Source organism: Aulostomus chinensis, chromosome 17 (genome assembly GCF_037954235.1).
Source record: "Aulostomus chinensis isolate RoL2024-O1b breed Wild chromosome 17, RoL_Achi_v1.0, whole genome shotgun sequence".
Taxonomy (NCBI): domain Eukaryota; kingdom Metazoa; phylum Chordata; class Actinopteri; order Syngnathiformes; family Aulostomidae; genus Aulostomus; species Aulostomus chinensis.
This window is the reverse complement of record NC_141336.1, coordinates 19,723,672-19,747,238: the sequence shown is the minus strand read 5'-3', so window position 1 is coordinate 19,747,238 and position 23,567 is coordinate 19,723,672. Positions and strand designations below refer to the sequence as shown.

General features: G+C 42.2%; 2 protein-coding genes across 7 annotated transcripts; both read right to left on the bottom strand.

The window, feature by feature from the left end:
• Positions 1 to 1,427: 1,427 nt before the first annotated feature.
• On the bottom strand, positions 1,428 to 14,162 carry lin52 (lin-52 DREAM MuvB core complex component). 2 transcript variants are annotated; one of them, XR_015109753.1, is made up of 7 exons: positions 14,108 to 14,162; positions 12,482 to 12,556; positions 12,354 to 12,391; positions 12,157 to 12,223; positions 11,911 to 11,994; positions 5,345 to 5,477; positions 1,428 to 1,805 (listed from the first exon to the last, which is right to left on the bottom strand). XR_015109753.1 is itself a non-coding variant. In XM_086182565.1 (6 exons), exons 1-6 carry the CDS (start codon positions 14,124 to 14,126, stop codon positions 1,750 to 1,752), a joined length of 339 nt encoding a protein of 112 aa, XP_086038691.1. In that variant the 5' UTR covers positions 14,127 to 14,160; the 3' UTR covers positions 1,428 to 1,749. The 2 variants fall into 2 exon arrangements, 1 of the variants encoding a protein (XP_086038691.1); XM_086182565.1 differs by lacking the exon at positions 5,345 to 5,477 and having other exon boundaries at positions 14,108 to 14,160.
• An 856-nt stretch (positions 14,163 to 15,018) lies between these two features.
• pomt2 (protein-O-mannosyltransferase 2) lies at positions 15,019 to 22,678 on the bottom strand. 5 transcript variants are annotated; one of them, XR_015109848.1, is made up of 22 exons: positions 21,925 to 22,678; positions 21,765 to 21,849; positions 21,586 to 21,690; positions 21,401 to 21,509; positions 21,168 to 21,276; positions 20,127 to 20,286; positions 19,926 to 20,032; positions 19,749 to 19,831; positions 18,773 to 18,882; positions 18,627 to 18,699; positions 18,480 to 18,540; positions 18,316 to 18,394; positions 18,063 to 18,214; positions 17,818 to 17,909; positions 17,642 to 17,718; positions 17,496 to 17,567; positions 16,859 to 16,918; positions 16,667 to 16,772; positions 16,453 to 16,593; positions 16,009 to 16,060; positions 15,697 to 15,910; positions 15,019 to 15,600 (listed from the first exon to the last, which is right to left on the bottom strand). XR_015109848.1 is itself a non-coding variant. In XM_086183194.1 (22 exons), the coding sequence occupies exons 2-22, from the start codon at positions 22,209 to 22,211 to the stop codon at positions 15,495 to 15,497; spliced, it is 2,286 nt and encodes a 761-aa protein (XP_086039320.1). In that variant the 5' UTR covers positions 22,212 to 22,286; positions 22,415 to 22,678; the 3' UTR covers positions 15,020 to 15,494. The 5 variants fall into 5 exon arrangements, 4 of the variants coding, with proteins under 4 accessions (XP_086039320.1, XP_086039318.1, XP_086039319.1 ...); XM_086183194.1 differs by lacking the exon at positions 16,009 to 16,060 and having other exon boundaries at positions 15,020 to 15,600; positions 15,697 to 15,808; positions 21,925 to 22,286; positions 22,415 to 22,678; XM_086183192.1 differs by lacking the exon at positions 16,009 to 16,060 and having other exon boundaries at positions 15,020 to 15,600; positions 15,697 to 15,808.
• Between the last annotated feature and the right edge of the window lie 889 nt (positions 22,679 to 23,567).

The following is a 23,567-nucleotide window of genomic DNA, read 5'->3' as shown; positions in this document are numbered from 1 at the left end:
TACAGACTTTCAGATTTTTATATTAAATACGGCCAAAGTTTCAAAAATATGAGGCAAACATAGGCCTACAGAAGTAATCCCCATGAAACAAGGCTCAGGCTTCACATTCTTCTGTTTTGTGTCATGGTGATCAGCTGCAGTTTCTAATCAAATCAAATCCCTTGTTTGGGTTATCGATCATATTTTCTGGAGGGGTTCAAAGGTTAAAAATTGCATTCGTACTGTCAAGGTCATAGGGGGACTCTCAATGAAAAATCAGTTATTGTACTTAATGGGAAAACTCATCTCCCACTCTAGTACTGCCATTAATGGTTGATGCCAAGTTGTGCACCTTTATAAATAAGCAGGGAGTTTAAAAAAAAAAAAAAGTCACCAGGTCTTCAATTTATGAGTTTTTGTTGTTGTTGTTGTTGTTGAGCTGTTCATGTTGACTGCGGGTGACTCTTCCCAGAAAGGAAGAGCAAATGTCATATTGCAGGATAAACACCAACTAAAGGGATTTTTCACAACCTGGCAACCCAGAGTCGTTATTAGCAGTATTCGCTAGTTATATAAGTGTTCAGCAGGCTCCCTTTGATCAGTGATTAATATGCAAATATAACTAATTAAATGCACTTTAACAGTATCAGAAAATCGTTCTTAAAGTTATAGAAACTTTAAATTTCGTTGACAGCAATTTCTTCTCTTTTTCTTTATAACATATGGGGAATAAAGTAGGATATGAATCACGGTGTGCTTTACCCCCCCGCCCCCCCCCCCCCCCACCATATCCCCCAGAACTCTCCAGCAACACAATCACTCTTTCTGAGAACTGTAAAATTGTATAGATGATCCATATTTCCAGAGGGGTGAACTAGGGTCCGAGAGAGCGAGCGAGAGAAGCCACCGAGGCAATGGCGGCCACTGTCCGTGTGAATCGGAAAGACGATTAGGGGCTTATTAGGGGCCTGGAGAGAAGTGTAACTTGTTGGCAGTGAGCGGCCAGAGACCCAGCGACATCTCCAGCTGAGAACAGTCCGAGGCATTGTCTTACCTAATTACGGCCGACGGACTTCTTTTTGTTTCCCATTCGGCATGCCTGTCTGATTCCCTTTTCGCCCAACCGTTTGCTCCAACAATGCTGAAGTGTGCTAATTAGAACAGAAATGGTCCTAGTAATTATGTCAACTCTAATTAATGATGATGACAATGAGCAATATTATTTTTACGCAATGTTTTGTGTAAGGGACCCTGCTTCCAATGCTCATTAAATGGAAAATATGTTCTGGTAACAGGGAGAGAACTCTCACATCTCAGATCCTTTCCCTTCTACGTCTCCAGCCAGAGAGCTGCTGCAAAAATAAGGTGAAGTTATTGCCCTAATTAAAAGTCTACAATCGCTCACCTCAACAAAAAAATGAGGGGCCTTTCAATAATAGGCAATCATCTTTTGATTTTAAAAGTTTATTATACAACATCACAAATTGCAAAACTGTTATGCATGTTTAAAATAGAAACGATAATAAATAGTGAATCGAGGCAGATCTGCAAACGACTGAAATAAAAGGCATCTAAAAGAGCGTAACGAGGAAATGCACAGACGAATCCTGGAAGGTGAAAAGTTTCTCCTGTTTACATTTTTGTTCTGGAAAGTCTTTGAAGAGTGTTGTGAAGATCTGAACAAGTTCAGAGCAGAATTGTGTCGTCATGAAAGAGATTCATCTTGCAGTCCCACGTTTCTTGCAGAAAAAAAACAAAAACAAAAACGTGTCACTTCTTCGGCCTCTCTAAGATGTTCAGGAACTTCCCTCTGGTCATTTCTCTGGCTGGAAAACAAGGAGACACAAACCACAGGTTTAAGACACAGAACTTCACTCCAGTTTGCTTCAAAGTCTCAAACATTTCAGGGTTGGTTTAAAAAAAAAGAGAGAGAGAGAGAGAGAGAGAGAGAGAGAGAGAGAGAGAGAGAGAGAGAGAGAGAGTCAACATTTTCCTGCAGCTCTAACCACTTCCAAACTGATGTTTATAATGCAAAGCATGTATTTAATATCTGCAGTGTCACATTGAGAGGTAATTTATACAAACATCTGTTCATGCAGGACACGGGAAACAACATAAAATAGGAAGAAGCTACCAGAGAGTCTTGTGATTTGCTTGATTGCTGTTTCAACATAGTCAGGTACAAGTGCTCGACTGCATTCATCCATGAATGTGACTCAACAAGATGAGAGAGCAGAATACTGAGAAGCCAAATGTCTGTATTAGGCTGAACATACGGCCATGTATGAAATAACTAACAGTCGACTGGCAGCAGCAACACAGAGGAACCGCTGTCGCCAAAGTGGGAAACACTGAACAGCTACGATGGAGACAGAAGCAAAGAAAGTACGAACTAATACCGGCTAACGTTACTCGCTCCAGACTTCCGTGAGTTATTCAAATTAAACAACTTAAAAATTCAAAACAGATGGATACATGCTTTAGCAGTGTGTACAGTCGAGGTGAACTTTAGGCCCTGGCAAGCAGTGACGAGCAGGCCCTCACACACCTGCGTGTTTGTTCCGCAGCACGAGGAGGAAGTGAAACCGTTTGTGAAACTGGTCTTTACCGGGAGAGCAATCACAGGTGAGGCTTTTCTGTCCAAGACAAAACCCTGGCGTCACTATGGAGACTACAGAGACGTTCCTGCAGTATCATCAGAAACCCTGGAGAGGTACCATCCTGTACAGTAATTACTCTTTGTTCCAGACAAGAGGAGGATCAGGCTCTCGGCTCCACCACAGCTTTTATGAGCTGCCAAACTGGAATTACCTGGGTGACTTTATTCAGCGGCGAACTAAGCTCGCGCATCACACAAAGCAAGACTTCAGAGCAGAAGAGTGAGGGCTGATTCTAAATGGGCATTTAACAAAAAGTCATCCTGCTTCTAAACGCCTGCAAGAGAAGACTGGCTACAGTCTGCTGGCGTGTTGCAGTTCGGGAGCCCCTCCCTCCCCATCCGCGGCGGCTAATGAAAAAGCCGGGGCAGTTTGATGAGTTGCCCAGTGCAGAATGATAATGGTGCATCTGGGCGTGGGGTCCACGTCACCTTGAGGTGTCTGCCATTAGGTTAAAGACGATGCTAATTGGAATGGCAAGGATTCATTTTGCACTTTGCTGTCTCTTCAGATCACGCTAAACAACGTCATCAGGAGCCGTCTGGACATGCATGGGGGGGCTTTAAATTGAGACGAAGCCATCAAAATCAGGAAAGCAATTAAGCTGGGATGACCTGAAATCTCCAGTAGGTTGATATCACTTTTTTTTTTTTTTTTTTTTATTAGTAGCAGTTATGCGAGGAAACAGTTAATATTTTCTAAGATGTCATGATCTCTCTCTCTCTTTTTTTGTCATCTCTTGATGAGTCCAAACTGGCTGTGCCACTCCTCCCGAGGACCCTCGCCCCACTGAGCTTCTCATTAATTACGGTTCAGTGCAGCCTCCCCTCACTCGGATAGAAACTCATAGCATTGGTATCATCATATTGAAGACCAAATTAAACATTAATAAGGCCTCAATTTGTGAAAAAAGCCATGCTGTTGGCACGCTGAAGGTGGCTTTTGTGTTTAAGTGTTACAGTAAAAAAAAAAAAAATCTTCATCTCATTACAGTATATGAGTTACCGGGAAACACTCACAGCACAATGACTAATTCATGACTCATACATCTATACAGTTCAAAAGTGATCCAATCAATACAAAAGCTCGGCCACAAATTCTGCCTCTACAAATATAATTGTGATTGACACTATCGGAGTGATGTCATCGATGACAGGTTCATTATTGAGGTCACAGTTTTTAGTGGTGTTTACTGCAATATCTTGGCATACATTTTGGGCATTTAAATGCATGAGATGTCTAAGATTGGAGGCACCTATAAACAGAATTCACTGGAGTCCTCACCCTCAACCACTTCAATAAATAGTAATGGGGTTACTGGTAGTTTTAGGTTTTGTGAAAGTGGAATTCATGCTCAAGTAAAGAATGCACACCTTGAAAATGTGCTTACTTGAGTACAGGACCTCAGAAAATGTACTTATGGTCCGACACGTCCCTCATATTAGTTTGTATTCAATCAAGATGCTGTTACTCGCGCTGCCACTTTGTCCTGAAACTCTTTTTGTCCATCAAAACATGGCATCTTTAGCAGTTGTAGATAAATTTATTCATATATTTGCTTTAACTGTAGATTAATCCATACATATATATTTGCTTAAACTGTAGTTAAATTTATACATATATTTACTTAAAATAGAGTGCAGGAAACACAAGGCAGTGAAGCACAGACCAGACTGTATAAGAGTGGACAGGTGAAAAGGTCACAACAGGGAATAGCAGGAGTGTAGCTCATGGCTAGCATCACTCCCTCAAGCTAATCAGGTCAGAACAGAGCCCACAGAATTTCTACGGTGGGATGAAGTGGTGGGAGTCAGAAGTAGATAAGAGCAAGGTCGTGAATCAGGGAAAAGAGAGGTTTTGATCTTCACAGATGCAACAAGAAGTCTAAGATGGGAACAGATGGTGCTGGCACGCGGTCAGACAGATGATTCTGCAAAATAACACGAAGATCAAAAATACACACTTGCACGCAGAAGCGATCACGTAAGCACCTCCTTGCAACACATAAAACTGGAGAAGATAGTTAGATCGTTGGACTTCTTGCCCCAACGCCAGGGACGACGCATCTGCGTATGCTGACTCCAGGATAGGGGAAGACCATCTCCAGAGCTCTGTATTCTTTCCTGTTGATCTGAATAAATTCTTTTGAACTAACTAGAAGGTGTCCTCCCAAGATTTTGAACAGCGCAATATAGACTCTGTGGGTCCTTCTGATTGATTAATGAGGACTTGTTGAAAAATTCCTACACAGTGAAGCACAGTTCATTCATAATGGTGAGAAACAGCAACAGCATCTGCGTCTGCGATCGATGTTCAGGCGAAACTTTCCGTGTGTTCAGTAGAAAAGTAAACTTGAACAACAGTAAAGTAACGTTACTCAGGAGAGTGTAAAAGTATGTAAATGTAACAACTGTGTTTAATACACATATGCTTCCATTAACTACATAACATAATACATCATTATTCCATATAGACAAACATTAGCTTCCACTTGGCTGTCACGGTTGTAGCGTTGAGGCTAGCAAGCTAGCTAATATAGTAAAATAAGCATGAATTAATAAAGTGCTTTTATCACAGTAAAAAAAACATCAAGTTTTCCTGACTTATATCACAGTGACAAGCTAACAAAATCACGCAAAGTCGACACTGAGCAGACGCAATCCACCACCACACCCTCTATTTGTGTTCCATAAAATTTGGCAACTTACCCTGGAGAAACCACGCCACTCTGCCGCTGGTCTGCTCTGCCACGACGCATAAACTGAGAGGTTGTAAACGTGGGAGCACGCTCTCTAACATCGAGCTACACCAAAATCTGTAGGCCCGTTATTTGGTTAGGCCCTAAAAAACGAAAGGCAGTACTGACATTAAAATAACTGCAGCAATGATGATTTTCAGATATTTAGAAATGTTTTTACACCTGCCCTTGTAGCAACTGTAGCTTAAAAAGGTTACTTAATTTCATCAGTCTCTACATGTCATCTCATTTTAATAATTGTATATACAATTATGCAATTTAACAAACATTAGACACTCCAGTTAGAAATTATACATTTTCATGACAAATGTATCAACCGACAATGACTGAAAGCCACATAACGCCCACGTGCTTGTACGCTCCCTTCACAGGCTTTGTCATACAACAGAAGAGATCAATACTGATTAGTGGAACTCAGAGATTTGTTTAGTTGATTAGAAAGGTCAATTACTAATTTTGCACTAAGTTAATCAGCAGCTTGTTACGACTGCCATCCATACTAAATGACACCTTATGGATTCTGAGGGCCATCTCCTTGCCCTGTTGATTTGTTGCGATCTAATTATCATTTAGCCTTAACTGGTACGTGATTCCATCAGAGTCCACCATGGATGCGGCTGGGGGGCACAAAAAGGCTTAAAGTAAGCAAAAGCAAAAAGTACTGTATTTAATTATTTCACCTAAATCAGACACCCAGAATTGATTGACTGCAATCCACTTCCTACCTAAGCAATTTATAATCATTTTTATCCATAAACGAATGCAAATAGAGCTTAGCGGGGTCATCATTAGAATGATGGCATGAAGGCCAGTATGTAACCCCAGTAATCCTCTGGCGGTAGATTTTGGACTTATTCCAGCAGCTCAAGTACATTGTCATTATGAGGATTAACCTATATCTGCAAACAGCTAAATATGCCCTGTGGCTATTTAAAGAGTTGCCTTTGTTCTAAATTAAAACAACAAGCAGTAAAAGCTACGCTACAGGGGATTCTGTGGCGTTGCTGCTCCGCTCTGCCAAACCACTTTCATTTGGTAAATCAGAAGTGGTTGGAATGCAAATGCAGAGGAAAAGCTGAGGGCTGTGGTGTAACATCTTACTTTCCCCCTCATTTATGGTGACTGATCTGGGTGTCATTGCCCCCCCCCCCCCCCCCCCCCTCCCACGCCTTCCCCAAGTATGACTCCCCTGTGTATAAAATGATTGTAATCATCACTTGGCCCACTGCAACCCACCCCCCCAACCCAGCACACCTCCCTTCTCCCTCGATGGCACGCTCCCGGTGAGCTGTAGGACCCCTTTTAGCTCAAAAGACAGATGACCACCTGGGTTAACTGAAGTCCTGGACCCCGGCCCTGACTGCCCCGATTCACTTTCATTAAGAGTTAAGAGGACTTATCTGACCCTCACTGCCCATCTCCAAGTGCTGCTCAGCTATTACGGGCTGTAAGCTTTATTTAATGGATTTAACATCCACTTTCACCGCCCTCCTCCCAGGGGACAAGGGAGACACAGAGGAGATGAAACACACAAGCGTGGAAGCACTTGGAGGTGCACACATTCAGCCTACAACCCCCCCCCCCCCCGCCTTGCAACACATACACCTGACGCTCATGTTTGTGTTCAAAATTCAATTACCCACTTATTGATACTTCACAGGGATATTTAAGATGCAGACACGAGCTGTGATTTCCCAGGGGAGCCACTGGTTCCTCTTTATGTCCCAACCGAGAGGGCCCACCCCCCTCAACCCCCCCCCCCCCATGCATTTTCGCCTCGTTGACACACACACACACACACACACACACACACACACAAATTCACACACCAAAACAAACACATCTGCACCTCCCAACCCCTGCCTATGTCTGTTCAAGAGGTGTCCTTATTAATAGGCAATCAGTCAAAAATCATTCATTAAAAAGCCTAAAAGGTTTTACACCCGCACTATGATTAGCTGGGAAAGAAAATCCAATGAATTCCTAATGCCTTTATGGAAATGAGGTGTCATTTCCGATCTGCTCAGGGAGGCAGCAGGCAGGCAGAACTGAGGAGCGTGTGTGTGTGTGTGTGTGTGTGTGTGTGTGTGTGTTAAGCTCTGCCTCCTTCTACTTTCACACACAGCTCCAACACTGATCCTGTCTGAGATATGGACAAGCTCTATCAGATACAGCTGAAGCCTGCTGCACTGAGGATACTCACATTATTTTGTTCAAAAAAATGTGTGTGAGCCACTACAAATGTCACAACCATGGACCAGGACTAATTAGCAGCATCAATATGAAAAGTCAAACTTGAGAATTTTTTCATATGGTTCCTCTTAGTTTGATCAATGCACAGTACAAGTTTACTGAAACTGTGTTACAATTCTAAATTCTGAATAAAAACTGATCCCCTCAACAGCCCTTTATCTTCGAAGGTCCTACAGTCAAGGAAATGCACCACCACACTGGTGTTTATGAGAAGCTGTGGAGAGGGTGAAAAGACGAGCCCAGCAGATTAGAGGAGGTGAGGAGGAGGACGAAAGGTAGCAGCGGTGATGGCAAGGCATCTAATGTTCCTCATTCAGCGGCTGTCAGGACAGGCACTTCATAACCGCCCGCCCCGTGGTCAGCCCGCCCTGATGGATTGATGGAGGCACATTAGCACCAGTGGGGCCCAGTGAATGCAATCATATTCAGCAGCGGCACGCTTCTAATAGGCTGGAGATTGATCCTGAGGGTGAGGAGGAGGTGCTGAATGCAGAGCCATTAGGAGCTGTCAGGGCAGGTCGACCTTCAGTCTCACCTTCACACGGGTAGACGCAACAGGGTCAGCGTGGGTCTACGCCACGTGGCGTTGTGACAGAGAAGGGATGCAAGTCAAGAGACAACAGGTTGTCCTTTTGGGGTCTGTTTCCTGTTTTGTGGCTTAAGTGTTGCAAAAAGGCTTCCAACCCAACATCGGTGGATCACACGTCCACATAGTTCAGAAGGTCCCATACAAGCACAGCTTTTTGCTTACAGACAATGCCTGGCACACAGCTACATTTGATGTCAACAAGTTTCTTGTTGCTCAAGCTGTTTCTGTTTCAAATCTCTGATGCTAATTGAAAAGCATGATGTTGTAGGAATTAAGTTATTCCCACTATCAAAAATCATCACTACACCAGGTTTTACCCACATAGTCCACAATCTGATTCATCCACATAAATCCCCCATTACCCATAACCATGTAATTTAGCATGTTTGACTGATAATACAATTTTGAATAACTGGCCTGTTGCACAACAAACCCACATCATGGGGGGGAATGAGGGCAAGCCCTGTTCTGATCTAACTGATTTCTTATCTTTGTCACAAATAAGAGCTTTTTGTGCATGAATGTATCTTGAAAGCGCAGCCCTAAAAAAATATCGTCACACTCTCAAAAGCTCTGAGAGGGCAGACCTCTGCCAAGCCAGCCAGCAGCTTACTTTTCTATTACATGAAAATCCGCAACTGAAGCCATATGTCAGGAAATTATTCCACGAGGATTAGAAATATGCTAAAACGTGCCTTTTTCATCAAAGTCTGTGGAGTATTTCCAAAGAAATTATTGAATAAAAATGCACTTAAGTTATAGGCATTGAAATAAAATTTCTGGATCTGCCTAAAAAATAATGGTATAACTTCCCTGGCCCATGTTCCACCCCTCCAACAAGATGAATGAAGACCAGCCACTTAGTTTTTGATATAACCTCCAGCTTTGCAGTGGTAATAAGGTGGTAAGTGAATGCATTCAATCCAAAATCTTACTCAGCTCTACGAGCTCCTTAGTCAAGCTGTGAGACAAATCATCAATATTCTTTGTCATTGGTGTAACTGCAACTGAAGATCGTTCAAAATACACACAACACCGGAGACAAATCAAAGTGAGTGGAGCCTCCAGTGGAGGCCCTTCCTGCTCACAAGTCTAATTGTAGCATTGAGCCCACAAGTAGGATAGAGCACCATCAACACCTCAGCAATGGTACCAGTCGCTGCATCCCAGAGGAACACTCAGCTTTCAATTACCTCCAATAACAGCACTTATCAGTCCTCAGCTGTCCCCAGAGACTTGGGGCTTGATGCCCACACTCAGCAGCCCACGACAGAGGCATTCATCACAGGGCGGGGGAACAGCTGGGGCCTGAGGAAGAGGCACGCGTCAAGACCCACTGGGAATAGACCAGGCCAGCGTCATTGTTGGGAGCGTAGGTGGGAGGAAGTTGGGTGGGATGGGGGTGTGGGGGTATAAAGGGCGTGTCAAATCCTCCCATCACATCCATGTTAACGCAAATGTCCCAACGTGAGCCCACAGCGGTGTGCACAAAAGTGCAACACTGGTGCTGCTGAGGGGTATCAAGGGAGAGGGGAATGATTGTGCACTGGTTCAGGTGCCCTTTCTTACTGCAGTGGAGCGGGTGAGTGTTCACCGCCTGATTGTGCTCTTCCTATTAACCAGCTTCGTCTTTAATGGTCCACATGTCGATGGGGGGAGGGGCAGTAAATCCTGTCCCCTGCCCTCACTCTGTCGCGCCTCGACGGAGTCTCGTTTACGGGTCCTGAAGAGTGCACAAACATGATGAAAAAGTAGCTGAGATTTACAAGGCCTCTCTTGACAGCCGGGAAAAGGAGAAAATTAAACCAGAGAGCATTAAACAGGCACCCATTACAGGGCTGCTCTGACACCAATAATAACCATCATTGTGTCCCGTCATGCCGAGCTACATGACAAGATTGCAAATCCTGCTGTCCTCCACCTATGACAGCTAACGTCTTCATAGCAGCCAGATTACACGCTCCTTTGGCTTTGGAGAAGTCTGAGAGATTAGACACTTGTGGCGTACGTTAATAATCAATAAACGCTTCATCATCTACTGATGCTTTCTTTAACCTGTTAATATGCTTCTACGCCTCTCTAGACTTTCACAATTCCTGCATTGGAATGTTTGTGCATTGCATCATTGATGTAAATCTTTAAAATTTCCTCAAAGGTGATCTCCTCCGACAATGAGTGAGTTTTCATTGACGCAACTTTAAAATTATGTAAATCTTTGCAAATTGTTTAACTTGGATTCGTACAGTCTTTGCTGAATATATGACAAACTGAGCTCATTACAAGCCAAACGAAGTCCAGGCTGCAGAAAGTGCAACATTTCTACTGGTAATATGTAGGCAAGTTGGTCACATTTAACTGACTTGGGGAAAAAAAAACATGTGTATATCACTGTAGTCCATGGAGGTACGAGGGTATTAGACACCACAATTCTTCATCACTTGTATGCTTTTTCAGCGGAAATATAAATACCCGTTTTCTCTTAGGAAAATATAAGCACTTAGCTACATCTCTCTAATCCACACTCAGCAAGGATTATAACAATGAGGTAGTAAGAGGGGAATGGATTAAAAACTAGATTTTGCGTCCATCAAATGCGTGAGCACTTGCTATACGGGCTCCTGCGGGCATGCCCTTGTTTCTTACCTTTTCCAATTTAACAAGATTGACCTCAATCCAATATTTTGAGGCCTCAAGGTCAATTTGTTGTTTGTCAGGAATGCAGGGCTGGTTCCAAATAGCAAAACTCATGCCTGCATATTCGGTTTCTGAATACACAAAATATAGAAAACTACTTTCACTTGGCCTTTTTTCATTAAAAATGTAAAAGCAGTAAAACAAAGTGTGGGTTTTACTATTACAGAAAGCAGATGCAAACACCTGGGAAGGCTATGAGCACCATCTAGTGGTCAACTGAGGATAACCTTACAGAGGCTCAGATGAACCCTCAGTTTAACTGAGGTGCAAAAAGATGAGAATCAGCACTGTATTTGTGACTAAGCAGCATTACTGGATGTTGTTTGTACTTTCATGTTAACATGATGCTGCTCACACATCATATTTTTCATGTCATCTTGATTTTTGAAGGGAAACCAACCCTCCTACATACCTTTGGTCATAAACATCAGAGTTAAATTGAACTTCAAGTTTTTTCGCACAACTCAAAGAATTACTGAGCGTACAGCTGGAAGGAGACGTAGATTATACCAGATGATACACGACTTTGTAAACAGACTTTTATGAAGAGTTTTTTGTTCGTTCTCGTTGGCCAGGGGCAGCATTAGCTTCAAGCCAAGTACATGTTTTGCAGTTTCTTTGTTTATTTTATGTATACAGTATTGATTTTCAAAGACACAGTATCAGTCAGATGGCTGGTATTTAATTTGGCCCAGTTTTACTCAAGTTGCTCATTGTCAATGATGAGGAAATCACTATAAATACATGATGTCCAGGCGTTTCCAAATAGGATGGAAATGAGAGAACGCTACTTTTTCAGATTCACTATGTTTACATGTGTTTTTCAGTATGACTAAAATATCATATTAAACTAAAATTAGCATATTGGATACTTACAAACGTCTAATATTTTGAATCCCAATATTTTATGGTTAACACATGTGCTTTCTAATTACTGCCTTTCCCCCAGTGTATTACATTGTGCTCTAAATTGTACTCACACTCCTCCAAGCCCAGCTGGTAAGCAAGGTTCTGAAGTCCTTTGACCTTCTCCATCAGGTTGGCTGTCGTCAGACTACCCAGCTCTGCAAAACAGGACACGCCATCAAACCTTTCAGCTACATCAAACCACTTTCAGCAAAATGTAATCTTTTCTGACAGGATTACACTTTAATAAGGCTGTTTCTTTCAAAATTCTCTCCAATCTGTTGCAGGTACACAATGTTTTTCACCGTTTTGTACATTACCTTTCAACATTTCAATGTCTTCACTCTCTAGCTCAGCCATCCACTTGGGGGGGGAATTTGTGATGGGCTGTCGTGTCAGAAACAATAAAGGTGTCACTAGATGGCCCGTGAAAAGATTTATAGCTCAGACTTGTGATTACAGTGACTTTAAACCTCCAATTAGTAAATCAAAGTATGCCACAGAGAATATAACTCACATTTTTACAAGACGCAGCAAATTCTGCAACCCCAGGTACTGTGTGAAAGATTAAATGTTCATTAAGGTTATGGCAACAAAATGAAACAAAAATCCACGGCAACGACAGACCAAAAAGTGCACACTTACATTGTTCTGGCCACAGATCAGGTGACGCTCGGTCCAGCTTCTCAAAACTCAGCAAAGAAGACTCAAAGTCATCACCTAACAAAATACAAAAAGAATGCAAGTGTGTTATTTCTCTGTGAATATGTATATACTTGTTTTTGTAAATAAAGAGCTGGTGACAGTTGAAGAGAATTGGTGATCCTAGATGCCAGTGTTTCTACACAAAGTGATTTTTGTGATGGCCCTTGCTAATAAGACACTAAAGTCTTGTCCAAAAAAAGTCTAAGGGTAAGCGCATTCTTTTAAAAATGTATTTTGAGCAGCATCACAAGAGTGATATCATTTTGGATGAATGACATTTATTTAACATCATCAGTCATCATTTGATTTCCTATTTAAATGTCCTATATCACGTATGTGAATGTTAATATGGATGCAATTTTAATTAATGGAAAAATACATGCCACCACTTCCATATATGATCAAAATGAATAGAAATTCCTTGAATTTGGCATTTTGAAAATAAATCAAATGTTGAATCAATAACAAAGACTAATAACCTTTGTATTGTGTTTTTCATCATGTTGCTACAGCTGAATTTTTGAGCACAAGTTTGTTTCACTGAAAATTGTTTTCCCATTCTTTGGTTAAAGTGTAAACTTTTTCTTTGCTAACACGATTTCAAGAGGTGGTTCTACAAGCACAGTATGTGACAAATGTTGGAGCTGATCCCGGTCCAGTATTCCAGAGACACCCCCCTGGTCCTAGTGTGAGAATGGACTTCATAAAGAAGCCTGACACTCTTGCCTCCAGCAGTAACAGATAAAAAACAAAAACTACTGGCACATCCATACATAGTACATAAATACCACATTAAATCCTTAAAAAGGGATTTAATGTGGTATTTAGTTATTTTTTTCTCTTTAAATTCTGTCAAACATTACAGTACACAATGAAGTATTTCTACAACAAAATACCAAGTATTTATTATAACTGCTACTGCACACAGACCAGTAAACTACGTATAATCATCTCCTGCCTCGTACAAACAATTCCGGCTGTTGCTGGAGGTGTAAAAGTACGTAGGATATTGTCTTAGCACACTTTGGGACCTTTTGTACCAACTGGGCAGCATTTTAACGCCGCAGCTTACCTGGGTTTTATTGTTACCCAGTATCTTAATTCGACAGTAAACGCATCTTCTAATGATTACTTTCAAGACAATAAGGCACCATGACTCATAGCTCATATTATCTCCTCTACCTTGAGCGTAGCAATGAGTTTACTGCTCTAAAATAGCTGTTGCAACCCCTACAATACACTCTGCGGGAATAACAGTACGGAAACGCCAGCAAAGACGTCCATTAACAATAAAGATACACACCACAATAACTGTCTTACATGTGTCACGAACAGATAGTGTGTTTACAGCTAGCAGCAGCCAGTTTCAGCTGTTTGTCACAGAAGCATTTAGCCAAGGGGAGGGAAACATCTCCGAACAGTAAAAACACACAAATACCGTGTGTGTTCTGGCCTTTTTGGGTTCTCGAATAAGAGAGAACAAAAATAGTTACCGTCTTAGTGTCCTTAATAATGCCAAATTGTGAATTTATACACAGCGTAGTAAGGTAAGGAATTAGAATTTACCTCCATTTGGAGACGCCATCTTCAGAATAACCACGTGACAACCAACAACCAATGGCAGCTGGCGTTTTTACAAGTGACGCGTACCGCTGTAGTTCACCAATTCAGCCGCTAGAGGGAGACTGGATTAAAAATGTGAGATGTCTGGCTACAATTTCAACATTTTACACCTACAACGTTATGATGTTTAGTGACGACAGTGTGTTTTCTTTCTGCAAGCACAGGTTTCCAAATTGTGAAGTTGGCCTCCCCAAGAAAACATTATTTTGAACTCCCTGAATGTATGTGGTTAGGTATGGTTAAGAAATACAGAGTTGTAGGAAAATTTACTGTGCGTCCAAGTTTCCCGGGCACTATTGATCACTGTCTGTCTCATTTAAGAAACAGGTGAAGGGAATTAGCAACAAGATCTGTGTGAGAAACATGTCAAACCAATAAGAGAACAAATATCCCCAACAAGGGTAACAGAATTTTCACAGAAGATTTAATTATCTCACTGTGCTGCCAAAACAAAAATTTACATGTTTCCAAAGATGATAAATGGAATCCATTTGGATTTTTAAAGTTTTAGGCAGCTCTTTCAGTTGATTAAGGGGGCTGGATAGGATGAGTCTTGCTTAAATTCAATTATAATTCAATAATAATAGTTCATAATTCAATCAGGAATCATATTTTTATGGGTCAATAATTCAATTTCCTATGGTATCTGTCCCTCACTATTAATACGGCCCATTTTAGCCAGGAATATTGTCAATCTCAGTTAAGGTTTTTTGGTTTAATGAAGCTGATTAAATAAAGGAAAAAAAAGGATTGGTGCAGCAAAAGGAAAAGATGGGACTATACAGCGCCGTGTTTGTGGTTCAAGTTGAAAAGTCACAAGGGGGATGAAGTATCGATAATAGACAACACATAAAAGAATATTATAGTTTATTGATCACACTGAGAGTTAACAGCAGTTTTTCAAAACCAAAGCCAGAACTAAAATGCACTAATGGCTATATTCGATACAAAATATACTGCTCAATAAGATCAAGACAACTGTGTTAGGAAATCGTACATTACTGTCACAAAAACGTGTAATCTGACAAGCGAAGAAATCCTGGAAGAGCAGAAATGTACTGGAGCATTTCTTACATCCTTCTGAGGCACTTGAGCTTATTGCGGCATACAGTACAACTCCAGGACGTACTTGAGCTGTGAGTTAAGGCAGGTCAGTGGTGATTAGTGTGTCTCATATACGCCACAAGATCCTGGCTTTCATATTGCACTGTTTCTCTGTCAAACATGTTTTCTACAGGATAACACTTGGAAAACTAAAAATGCTAGATAGACTACTGTAGTGTGTATGTGTAAACACAGCGGCGTCGCTTCAGTTCAGAACAGTTGCTGGCTAGAACTCCCAGGAGTCCATCCACCTCAAGCCAGCCATTGAGCTGCCCGGCTCATGTGCCAGAGGCCCCGTCATGCCGTAGCTGAGCGGGTGGAACAGGCAAAAACTGACAGAGAATTCAAAAAACAAAAAACAAAACATGAAACACATTTAAATTGGGAATTATGAGGATTTTTTTTATCGTATATTGTTTATGACTCACCTGTACAGAACACTAGACACAACCAGCACTTGCCCGGCTCTCTGTAGCCAATAACAATATGGCGCACGAAGCAGCAGGTCAGCACTCTTCAGCAGGATGTCCAACGTGATGCCTGTCAGAAACACACAGGGGTGGAATCGAGGTCTCTATCGAGGGCTGCAGGGACAACGCAGTTTTGTAGGCCAACAGGGATATTAGCACTGCCATGGAAACCCTCGACCAAAAACACAGGAGATTTTTTTTTTTTTTCACTGAGTTTGGGATTATTTCAGAAAATCTAATCTTTAGTGAACAAAAAATTACGAGACTTACAAATTTTGTTCAGCGAGATAATCTTCACATATAAACACCACTTTTATGATATCTGAAACGTAAATGCAATTGTGAGAAGAACAACACTAATGTTACAAAAAAATAGCTGTAAGAAAAACGACACCGTAGGCCAGTGTCACCACAGCTAGAGGCACGCTTCTTCCGCTTTTAGCGTGATGGCGTTTTATTTAGACACCTTTTAGCAACTGCCATTTTAAAGACACAAAAAAAATCTTTGGAATTTTGGGTATGGTACTTACTGATTTATTTCATCCTGCAGAACAAAACCTTAAAATATCTTAAGCTTACGTTATCCACAGTCTTCATTTCAGGGATTTAACAGAAAAGCTGTTGACCTTGAGACACGGGAACCAAAAGTTCAATGGTACAAACTAATTTCAGGGATTCAGGGCTGATTTCTTCACCAGTATGGTGTAACTCTACCTGTCAGCATGCTGCTAAAGAGCATGGCGGGGAAGTAATGATGGTAGTAGAGGACACGGCCCATAGCATAGAAAGGTGCGTAGTGCAGCAGCCAGCCAAGGAACAAGAGTCCTCCTCCTCTCATGAGCAAAGAACAATGTTCTAGACAAAGAAAGAGAGTATTTATGTGACATTCAACTCTGCAGTGTGATGGCGCCACTGTCAATCATCCTACCTCGTCTCTTCTGGCCCACTGAGAGACCTCTCTGGAGGGCTATAGATGCTACCGCCAGCATCGTCACATACAGTCCCAAACTGGCCAGATTCAACCACCAGACCACCTCAGAGGGAGAGTTTAATCGTAAATATTGTTGATGTGTGCTGAAACCTAAAACATGACATGGAATTGACCGACGCTTGTACTTACAGGGTTCCCCAGCAGGTAAACGCGATATTCTGTTTCATTCACTCCAGAAAATCTTAATCCCTTTACAAAACAAGATAATCGGATTTATATTTTGTTAGGAATTTGATTAGAACTATGTGAAATGGAGACACTAAGCTTAGATACCTGTCCCAAGGGAATTACAGACCCACAGAGAGCAGCTGACTGCTGGTTAGCTCGGCACAGTGACTTGTAGTGGTTGGGCAGGTTAGCATACCGTCAAAAATCCTCAAATAGATTTTCCTCTGAATCAGTCTATGTCTGGGTAAATATAACTGGGGTTGCAATTACATATTTGTGAAATGACCATTTAAAATCAAGAGGAACAGTAATTTTAGAAACAGACACTTAGCTGGAACTACTTTCATTTCTGGATGCCGCACTTTTGGCCTAAAAAACATCCGATGACAGCTCGAGGAGCGACCGTTTATCTTGGCCGACTTTGTAAGAAAGAATGAGGACGGAAAAAAAACAAGACCCCAGATGATTTTTGATCAGCAAGTACGAACACTTACCACTCACACCCTTTCATTGTGCTAAGCTAAATGGTGGCCTGCTAGGCTCTGTTGGTCTCAGCTCCCCATTTCAAGCACAGAGGAGAGAAGGGTATGTACCATACCTGGTAGTTGATGGGCCAATGCCAGGGTTTGGAGTTCATCTCATTATCTTTGGGCTTCAGACCACTGTTGCCCTAAAAAGAACATATCCTCCATTAGGATTCATCAATGAAAGGATCAGATAGCATCTTCGCTCACAGTTACTTACTCTTAACATTACAATGTGAGACTCCAGTAAGATCTCTAGAAAATGGGGCTTCAGCACTGACAGACTAATGTTGGGCACTGTCAAGGGGGAAAAGTACAAAAGTCAACACTTGACATCCAAATTCAAAACTTCAAAATTCAGAACACATAAAAGCCACATGGAAACGTGAACCACACATTTGGGATTGATATGATCTTCAATGTTCCATTGGGAACTGGGGGTCTCCTTCAAGTAGGGACTACAGGTCACCTCCACCTGCTCCCAGCCCCTGCACACAAACCAGAGCAGCAGTCAGCTAACACACACACACACACACACACACACACACACACACACACACACACACACACACACACACACACACACACACACACACACACACACACACACACAAAGTTGGAGCGTATGAGGTCATTCCCACCACTTAGGGAGGGTCTTTCCCGAGGAGTAAAGCACGCAACCAGTAGCTTGATGCAGGAAGCGGACTTTGCTGCGTAGCACCTTCACCAGGTCGCCCTTCCGACCTCCACACACCTCCACCTGCCAAAGGTCGTTGATGTCACCTGTGCCATTCTGAACACAAGCCAAAGACAAATCACTGACACACCGAGCCTGAAATTAGGAAAGCTATTATTTTTACATCTTTTAAAATTTGAGACCATAGGTTTACTCACAATGCCGTATCCTGTGACCTGGAAGTGTTTCTTAGTCAGCGGGGCCTCGTGGAGGTGAGTGTGAAGGTTCCGGGTTGTTCTGAAGGAAGCCCAAAACATAAACATCAAGTTATTTTGACAGGAAAAGATTGTATCTCCCAGCTCTGCGGTGTCATGATGCTTACTCTTTGTGTTCTAATTGGATGATGTCGCCATGACGAACCAGCTCCGGAGCGCCAGATTGAGCTTTTTAGGACAAATAATGAAAATTAACAAGACTTCATTGTGCTTTGATAACAAACGTTAATGGCGTTTCTCAAAATTAACTCAACTCTCACACTTAGTATCATTCTTTCTGCGAACCAGCCACAAGTTGTTGTAGTCCTTATGCAGGTAGGCTGTCACCTGCAGCAGAAAAAAGTGTTAAATTATATCAAAGAACTCTATCATGTCCGACAATGTCTCCATGCATTCCGACCTGCTGCTGCTTCGCTCCCACTCCCTCTGGATACAAGTGCCAGTGAGAGTGCAAATATCCTCCGGCGATACGCAGGTTCTTGATTGTGATGGTCGAGCCGTACGCCAGGTCTACCGCAGAGGAGCGTCAGATTCACATGTGGAGACGAACCCGCAGGAGGAGTTCATAGCAAAATTAAAGAATCACAGTCAAATGAGTTGAAAATGTTTGTAAGATCTGAACTGCAAGCTGCAAACAGAACTTTCGGGTTTCATGGGTGGCTGCGACGTTGACTCACAAGATTTCTATAGTCAAGAAAAAAAAGACTCAACAGCAGCAGTTTATCAAGAACGGGAATGCACTGGTGGAGTTCCTCCGTGATTTGTTGGGTGACGGCGCCACATTTGACGTGCCTGCAGAGCTCAGCTTTAGAGCTCATGAGGTACGAATGGTCTCACCAGGCTATTTTACGCTCAAATTCCATCAATAATAGCACAACAAGTGTTTTTTTTAATGCTTCTGGTCCATTTTTCACTGCACAAGAGAAATACAATCGAAATCTACTCACGTTATAACAACATGTTCAAGGATAATGTTGTAGTTTATGTGCAATGTAGTTGTCACAACATGAAAAGTGAAATTAAAAACAACTTCAACATGCTAAACCCCTCCACAGAACCACCGAGACAAGTGACCCCGGGGTTCAGAGCCAGCAGGAAGACCTCCAGCTACAAAGTTACTGATCCGTTCCTTTCTGACCTACTTAACGGCTGAACTGTGACTTCAGTTACAAAAGCAATTTTTGAGCAAAAGCCTGTCGCTGCATCCCAAACTTCATCTTCGAAGCATGAAGAAGTTTAATTAGTAAACCTTCAATGTTCCCCTGAGGACAGTCAAACATGAGCAATGCTTTGAGCCTATCGCGTTCTCATAAGTGAGGGAGTAAACACAGCTGCACCCACATGTGGTTTTATTCACGCATGTGTCTGAGACTCACATTCAGGCATGGATGCGTTGTGTAGATTATTCCCAATCAGACGAGACTGGAAGGCAGAACTGAAGAAACCGTCTCCTGGTCCACTGGTGAGAGGAAAAGAGAGAGGGGGATCAATCATGTGGGTGGATATAATCAGACATGATTCTGAGAGCGGAGCAACAGGAATCGAATACCAACCTTTTGTTCAGAACCACAAAATGAAGTGCAAATATTGTAATATAGAGGAAGAGAGGAAGCAGGATGAGTGCCACAACCCGGGCCAGGAAGTGCTTTGCTATATCCACCTGAACCCAAGAAAAAAAACAGGGGGTGAAACGTAACGACACAATTATTCATCATCAGCACCATCACTGAAACCAAATAAATGCTGTAGTTTACCAGTGACAAGCTCAGATCCCCCAAAAGCCTCCAGAGGTCTGACACGGTGTTCAGTCCCACAAGCAGGATGACAAAGAGACCCACAAACTTCACCCCCAAAGCTCCAGCCAGATTTACCCCCGTTAGTACCATCCACAACCACCAGGGGGCAGTAAAGGGCCTGAAAAGTGGAAGAAGATCTGATGTCTATCTGAAACCATAAGACAACTGAAAATGGCTTAAGTCCAGTCATTTTCTGAAATAATACAGAGGAGTCCATCCATGGCCATTAGGCAAAGACTTCAATTTCCTGTTTTGACTGACCAATTTATGAAGATTTAACAACCAAATCTGACAACAGATGTGATTAATTGATGATTTAACTGTGGCCCGGTGGTGCAGTGGTCAGCACTGTCGCCTCACAGCAAGAAGGTTCAGGGTTCGAACCCCAGCTCCAGCACAGGGTCTTCCTGTGTGGAGTCTCCATGTTCTCCCTGTGCCTGTGTGGGTCCTCTCTGGTACTCCGGCTTCTTCCCACAGTCCAAAGACATCAAGAGGGGACGAGGCTGACTGATACTCTAAATTGACAGTAGGTGTGACTGTGAGTGTGAATGGTTGTCTGTCTCTATGTGTTGGCCCTGTAATGGACTGGTGACCCGTCCAGGGTGAACCCTGCCTCATGCCTGAAGGCTGCTGAGATAGGCTCCAGCCTCCTGGGACCCTTAACAGGATAAGAAAATGGATGATGATTAAACTATCAGCTAATTTGCTAACTTATCATCAAGGGTTTGAGTATCGCTAAATGTTAAAAGATATTACTGGATCAATTTGATTTCAACAACAAATACAGATGAAGCAGGTACTGTGACTGTTATAACCACACTAAACATGTTGCTCCCTGCTGTAGTATTTATATTTAACTGATTTCTGTCCGTGTTTCATGTTTGGCTGTAGAACTCCTTGATACTTCGACCTCTGCTCATAGGTTATCTGAATGATGCGTTGAGGATGAGACATGTGAGTACAAGACAGAAATGAATCTGTGTACGGTTGATGTCCAACCTGTATCTCTGCTGGTTGAACTTGACCATGCTCAGCACCGCTGCCATGATGAAGAACATGAGTATGGGGTCCAACAGGATGTACTGGGAAATAGTGATGCAGCCAGTGTCTGTCAGGAAATCGAACTTTAATTTAGGCACGACAAGCTTATGCTGCCGAAATACTCTTCACTCTGATCAAGTCGCTGCGTTGTTACACTTCCATAGCGCCTTGACGATACAAAGATTACTCACCAAATATGAGCAGCGTAGCAGTGATGAGAGCAGCGGTGTGAGAGAGAGACAGTTCCAGAACAATGAGGTAGGTGAATATCGGGAGGAAGGAGCCCAAGGCTGCACAGAACTGGAGAGCAAAGAAGCAGGACGGACGCATCAGGACACATTATACAACCAAATAGCGCCATGAGATAGCAGCTTACCCCTCTCATCCCCCAGTAGTTGTGGTGTTCATATTTATCTCCTGGTTTTGTAAAAGGAAAGGTGCCATCATATCCTGTCATGTAACCAGCCAGACCTATCAGCATCTACGAAGAGATCAGATTCATCAGGCTAGACAGACGTTTTTAACGGCAAAAACAGTAATAAATTGCCCTTTTACCTTTCCAAGCGGAGGATGGACATCAAAAAAGAATGTCCTGTTAATATAGTAGCTCCCCATTTTTCCAAAGTGTGTCTCATCCCAGCTGAAACCCAGAGAGGAGAGATATCAACTGTCCAGAATCGATGGATAAAGTACATGCAGACAGACTTTAACTCACCACACATGAGGGGGCTCTGATATTTTATAGAGGCGTGTGGAGAAGGACAGCCCCACCACCAGCATCAGCATCAGCCGGCTTGTGGCTTCATCACTGGTGGGGGTTCCTCCTCTGTTTGGCCCATTGGAGGACTGGCTGTGACCCTCAGTGACTGTGTTCTTTGACGGGGGAGTGGTTTGGTTTTGGGTGGTATGATACTGTCCAGCAGTGGGACAGTGTTTTCTGCTTCTGAGTTGTGAAGTGTCCCTTGCTGTGTTGCACTGCGTGATGCATTGCTCCTTTGCCATGAGGGAAATTATAACTGTAAGAAAATGTCCATACCCACTTCCCGCGGCACAAGAGAGAGAATATTTGTGCCACTTCTGCATGGACATATAATGAAATACCTTGTTATTGTCAGATGATTAGCTAGCCATAAGGGATACTACGATTAGCACCAGTGATTACAAGACTGAACACTGAAGCACCACGGATTACAACTAATACAAACCACAGAATGAGGCAATGCTGTCCCTGAACGTCGCACCGTTTCAACGCAGCACCTTATTAACCGGCCAAGACATTTAAATAACCGACATACTTAGCTTAGCTTGCTAATATTTAAATCCACTTGACCAATGGCGCCATTCCGAGCAATAACAGTCAACCGGAATGTTCTCCAACTGATAAAGCAACCCGTTTCTTGATCAAATATCTACATTTGCAACATTGCAGGACCCTGTCTACACGAGAGTTTGTGAATAAGGTCTACGTTCGAGCGAGGGGGTTTCTGGGAAGTGTATTCCCGTGAGCGATTTACGTGTGGAGGCATATCGTTGGAAGGACACAAGTTCCCAGCATCCTCCTCCAAAAAGCGCTTCATTCCAGGGAACCAATGACAGAACGGGAGACAGCGAGGGCTGTGTAGTTAACTTCGGCCACTAGAGGGCAATGTAGTACAAACAAAGAGGAAATACTTTGGCCATAATGCTTATGTCAATTTTTGTCATGCTAGCAGGTTGGAACAAAAACAGTATTTTTTATTAATCATGTTATTAAATTAGCAATATTCGAGATTCAAAAAAGCAAATGTACTTAATTTAAAATGATTTTAGTGAATTGCAACAATACATAGAAACCACCCAGCACTCTAGAAATATGAAAACCTTGAAAGTCCTCGATATATGTCAACTTTATATTTGTCTGAACTGCTTAACCTCATTTTATTTGTAGAGTTAATCATTAATATAAGCAAAGTTTCTCAATCACAAGAGTAACATTAAAAGTAGAGGATCCTTAAGATTGGTCTAAATGGAATGCAGAAATATATAAATAACATTCAGTTTTTCATAAATCCTTTACTTTGTGGGAACTGTCAACATGCTAAGGATCATGTTGTTTCTTGTTTGTTTGACTCTATTAATTCTTAAATTCATCTATGATAGAGATGTGTTTTGTTTGTGATGAGTGATACACAGTAGGAAAAAGAATTGAAAAAGGAAGTTAGTTGTTAATTTAAAAGTCGGATTTGATATGAATGTGAAAAATCCCACCACTCATCTCTACCATACTTGTAGTTCTTATAATGATAATAATACATAAACTGTAGACTAAACAGTGACTAAAAGTCCAAAAAGCTACTGTGCCATTTAATTCAAAGGGAG

What these genes read in the sequence shown, in the direction of transcription:
- lin52 (XM_086182565.1), bottom strand. An exon ending in TGATCTGTGGCCAGAACAAT is followed by an intron (nt 12,392 to 12,481) that starts GTAAGTGTGCAC and finishes TCTTTCACACAG; the next exon opens with TACCTGGGGTTGCAGAATTT. An exon ending in CCAGCTGGGCTTGGAGGAGT is followed by an intron (nt 1,806 to 11,910) that starts GTGAGTACAATT and finishes CTTGTTTTCCAG; the next exon opens with CCAGAGAAATGACCAGAGGG.
- pomt2 (XM_086183192.1), bottom strand. Translation starts at nt 22,298, where the DNA reads ATGTCCATGCAGAAGTGGCACAAATATTCTCTCTCTTGTGCCGCGGGA. An exon ending in TGCTACGCTGCTCATATTTG is followed by an intron (nt 21,277 to 21,400) that starts GTGAGTAATCTT and finishes ATTTCCTGACAG; the next exon opens with ACACTGGCTGCATCACTATT. An exon ending in GAATGATACTAAGTGTGAGA is followed by an intron (nt 18,541 to 18,626) that starts GTTGAGTTAATT and finishes TGTCCTAAAAAG; the next exon opens with CTCAATCTGGCGCTCCGGAG.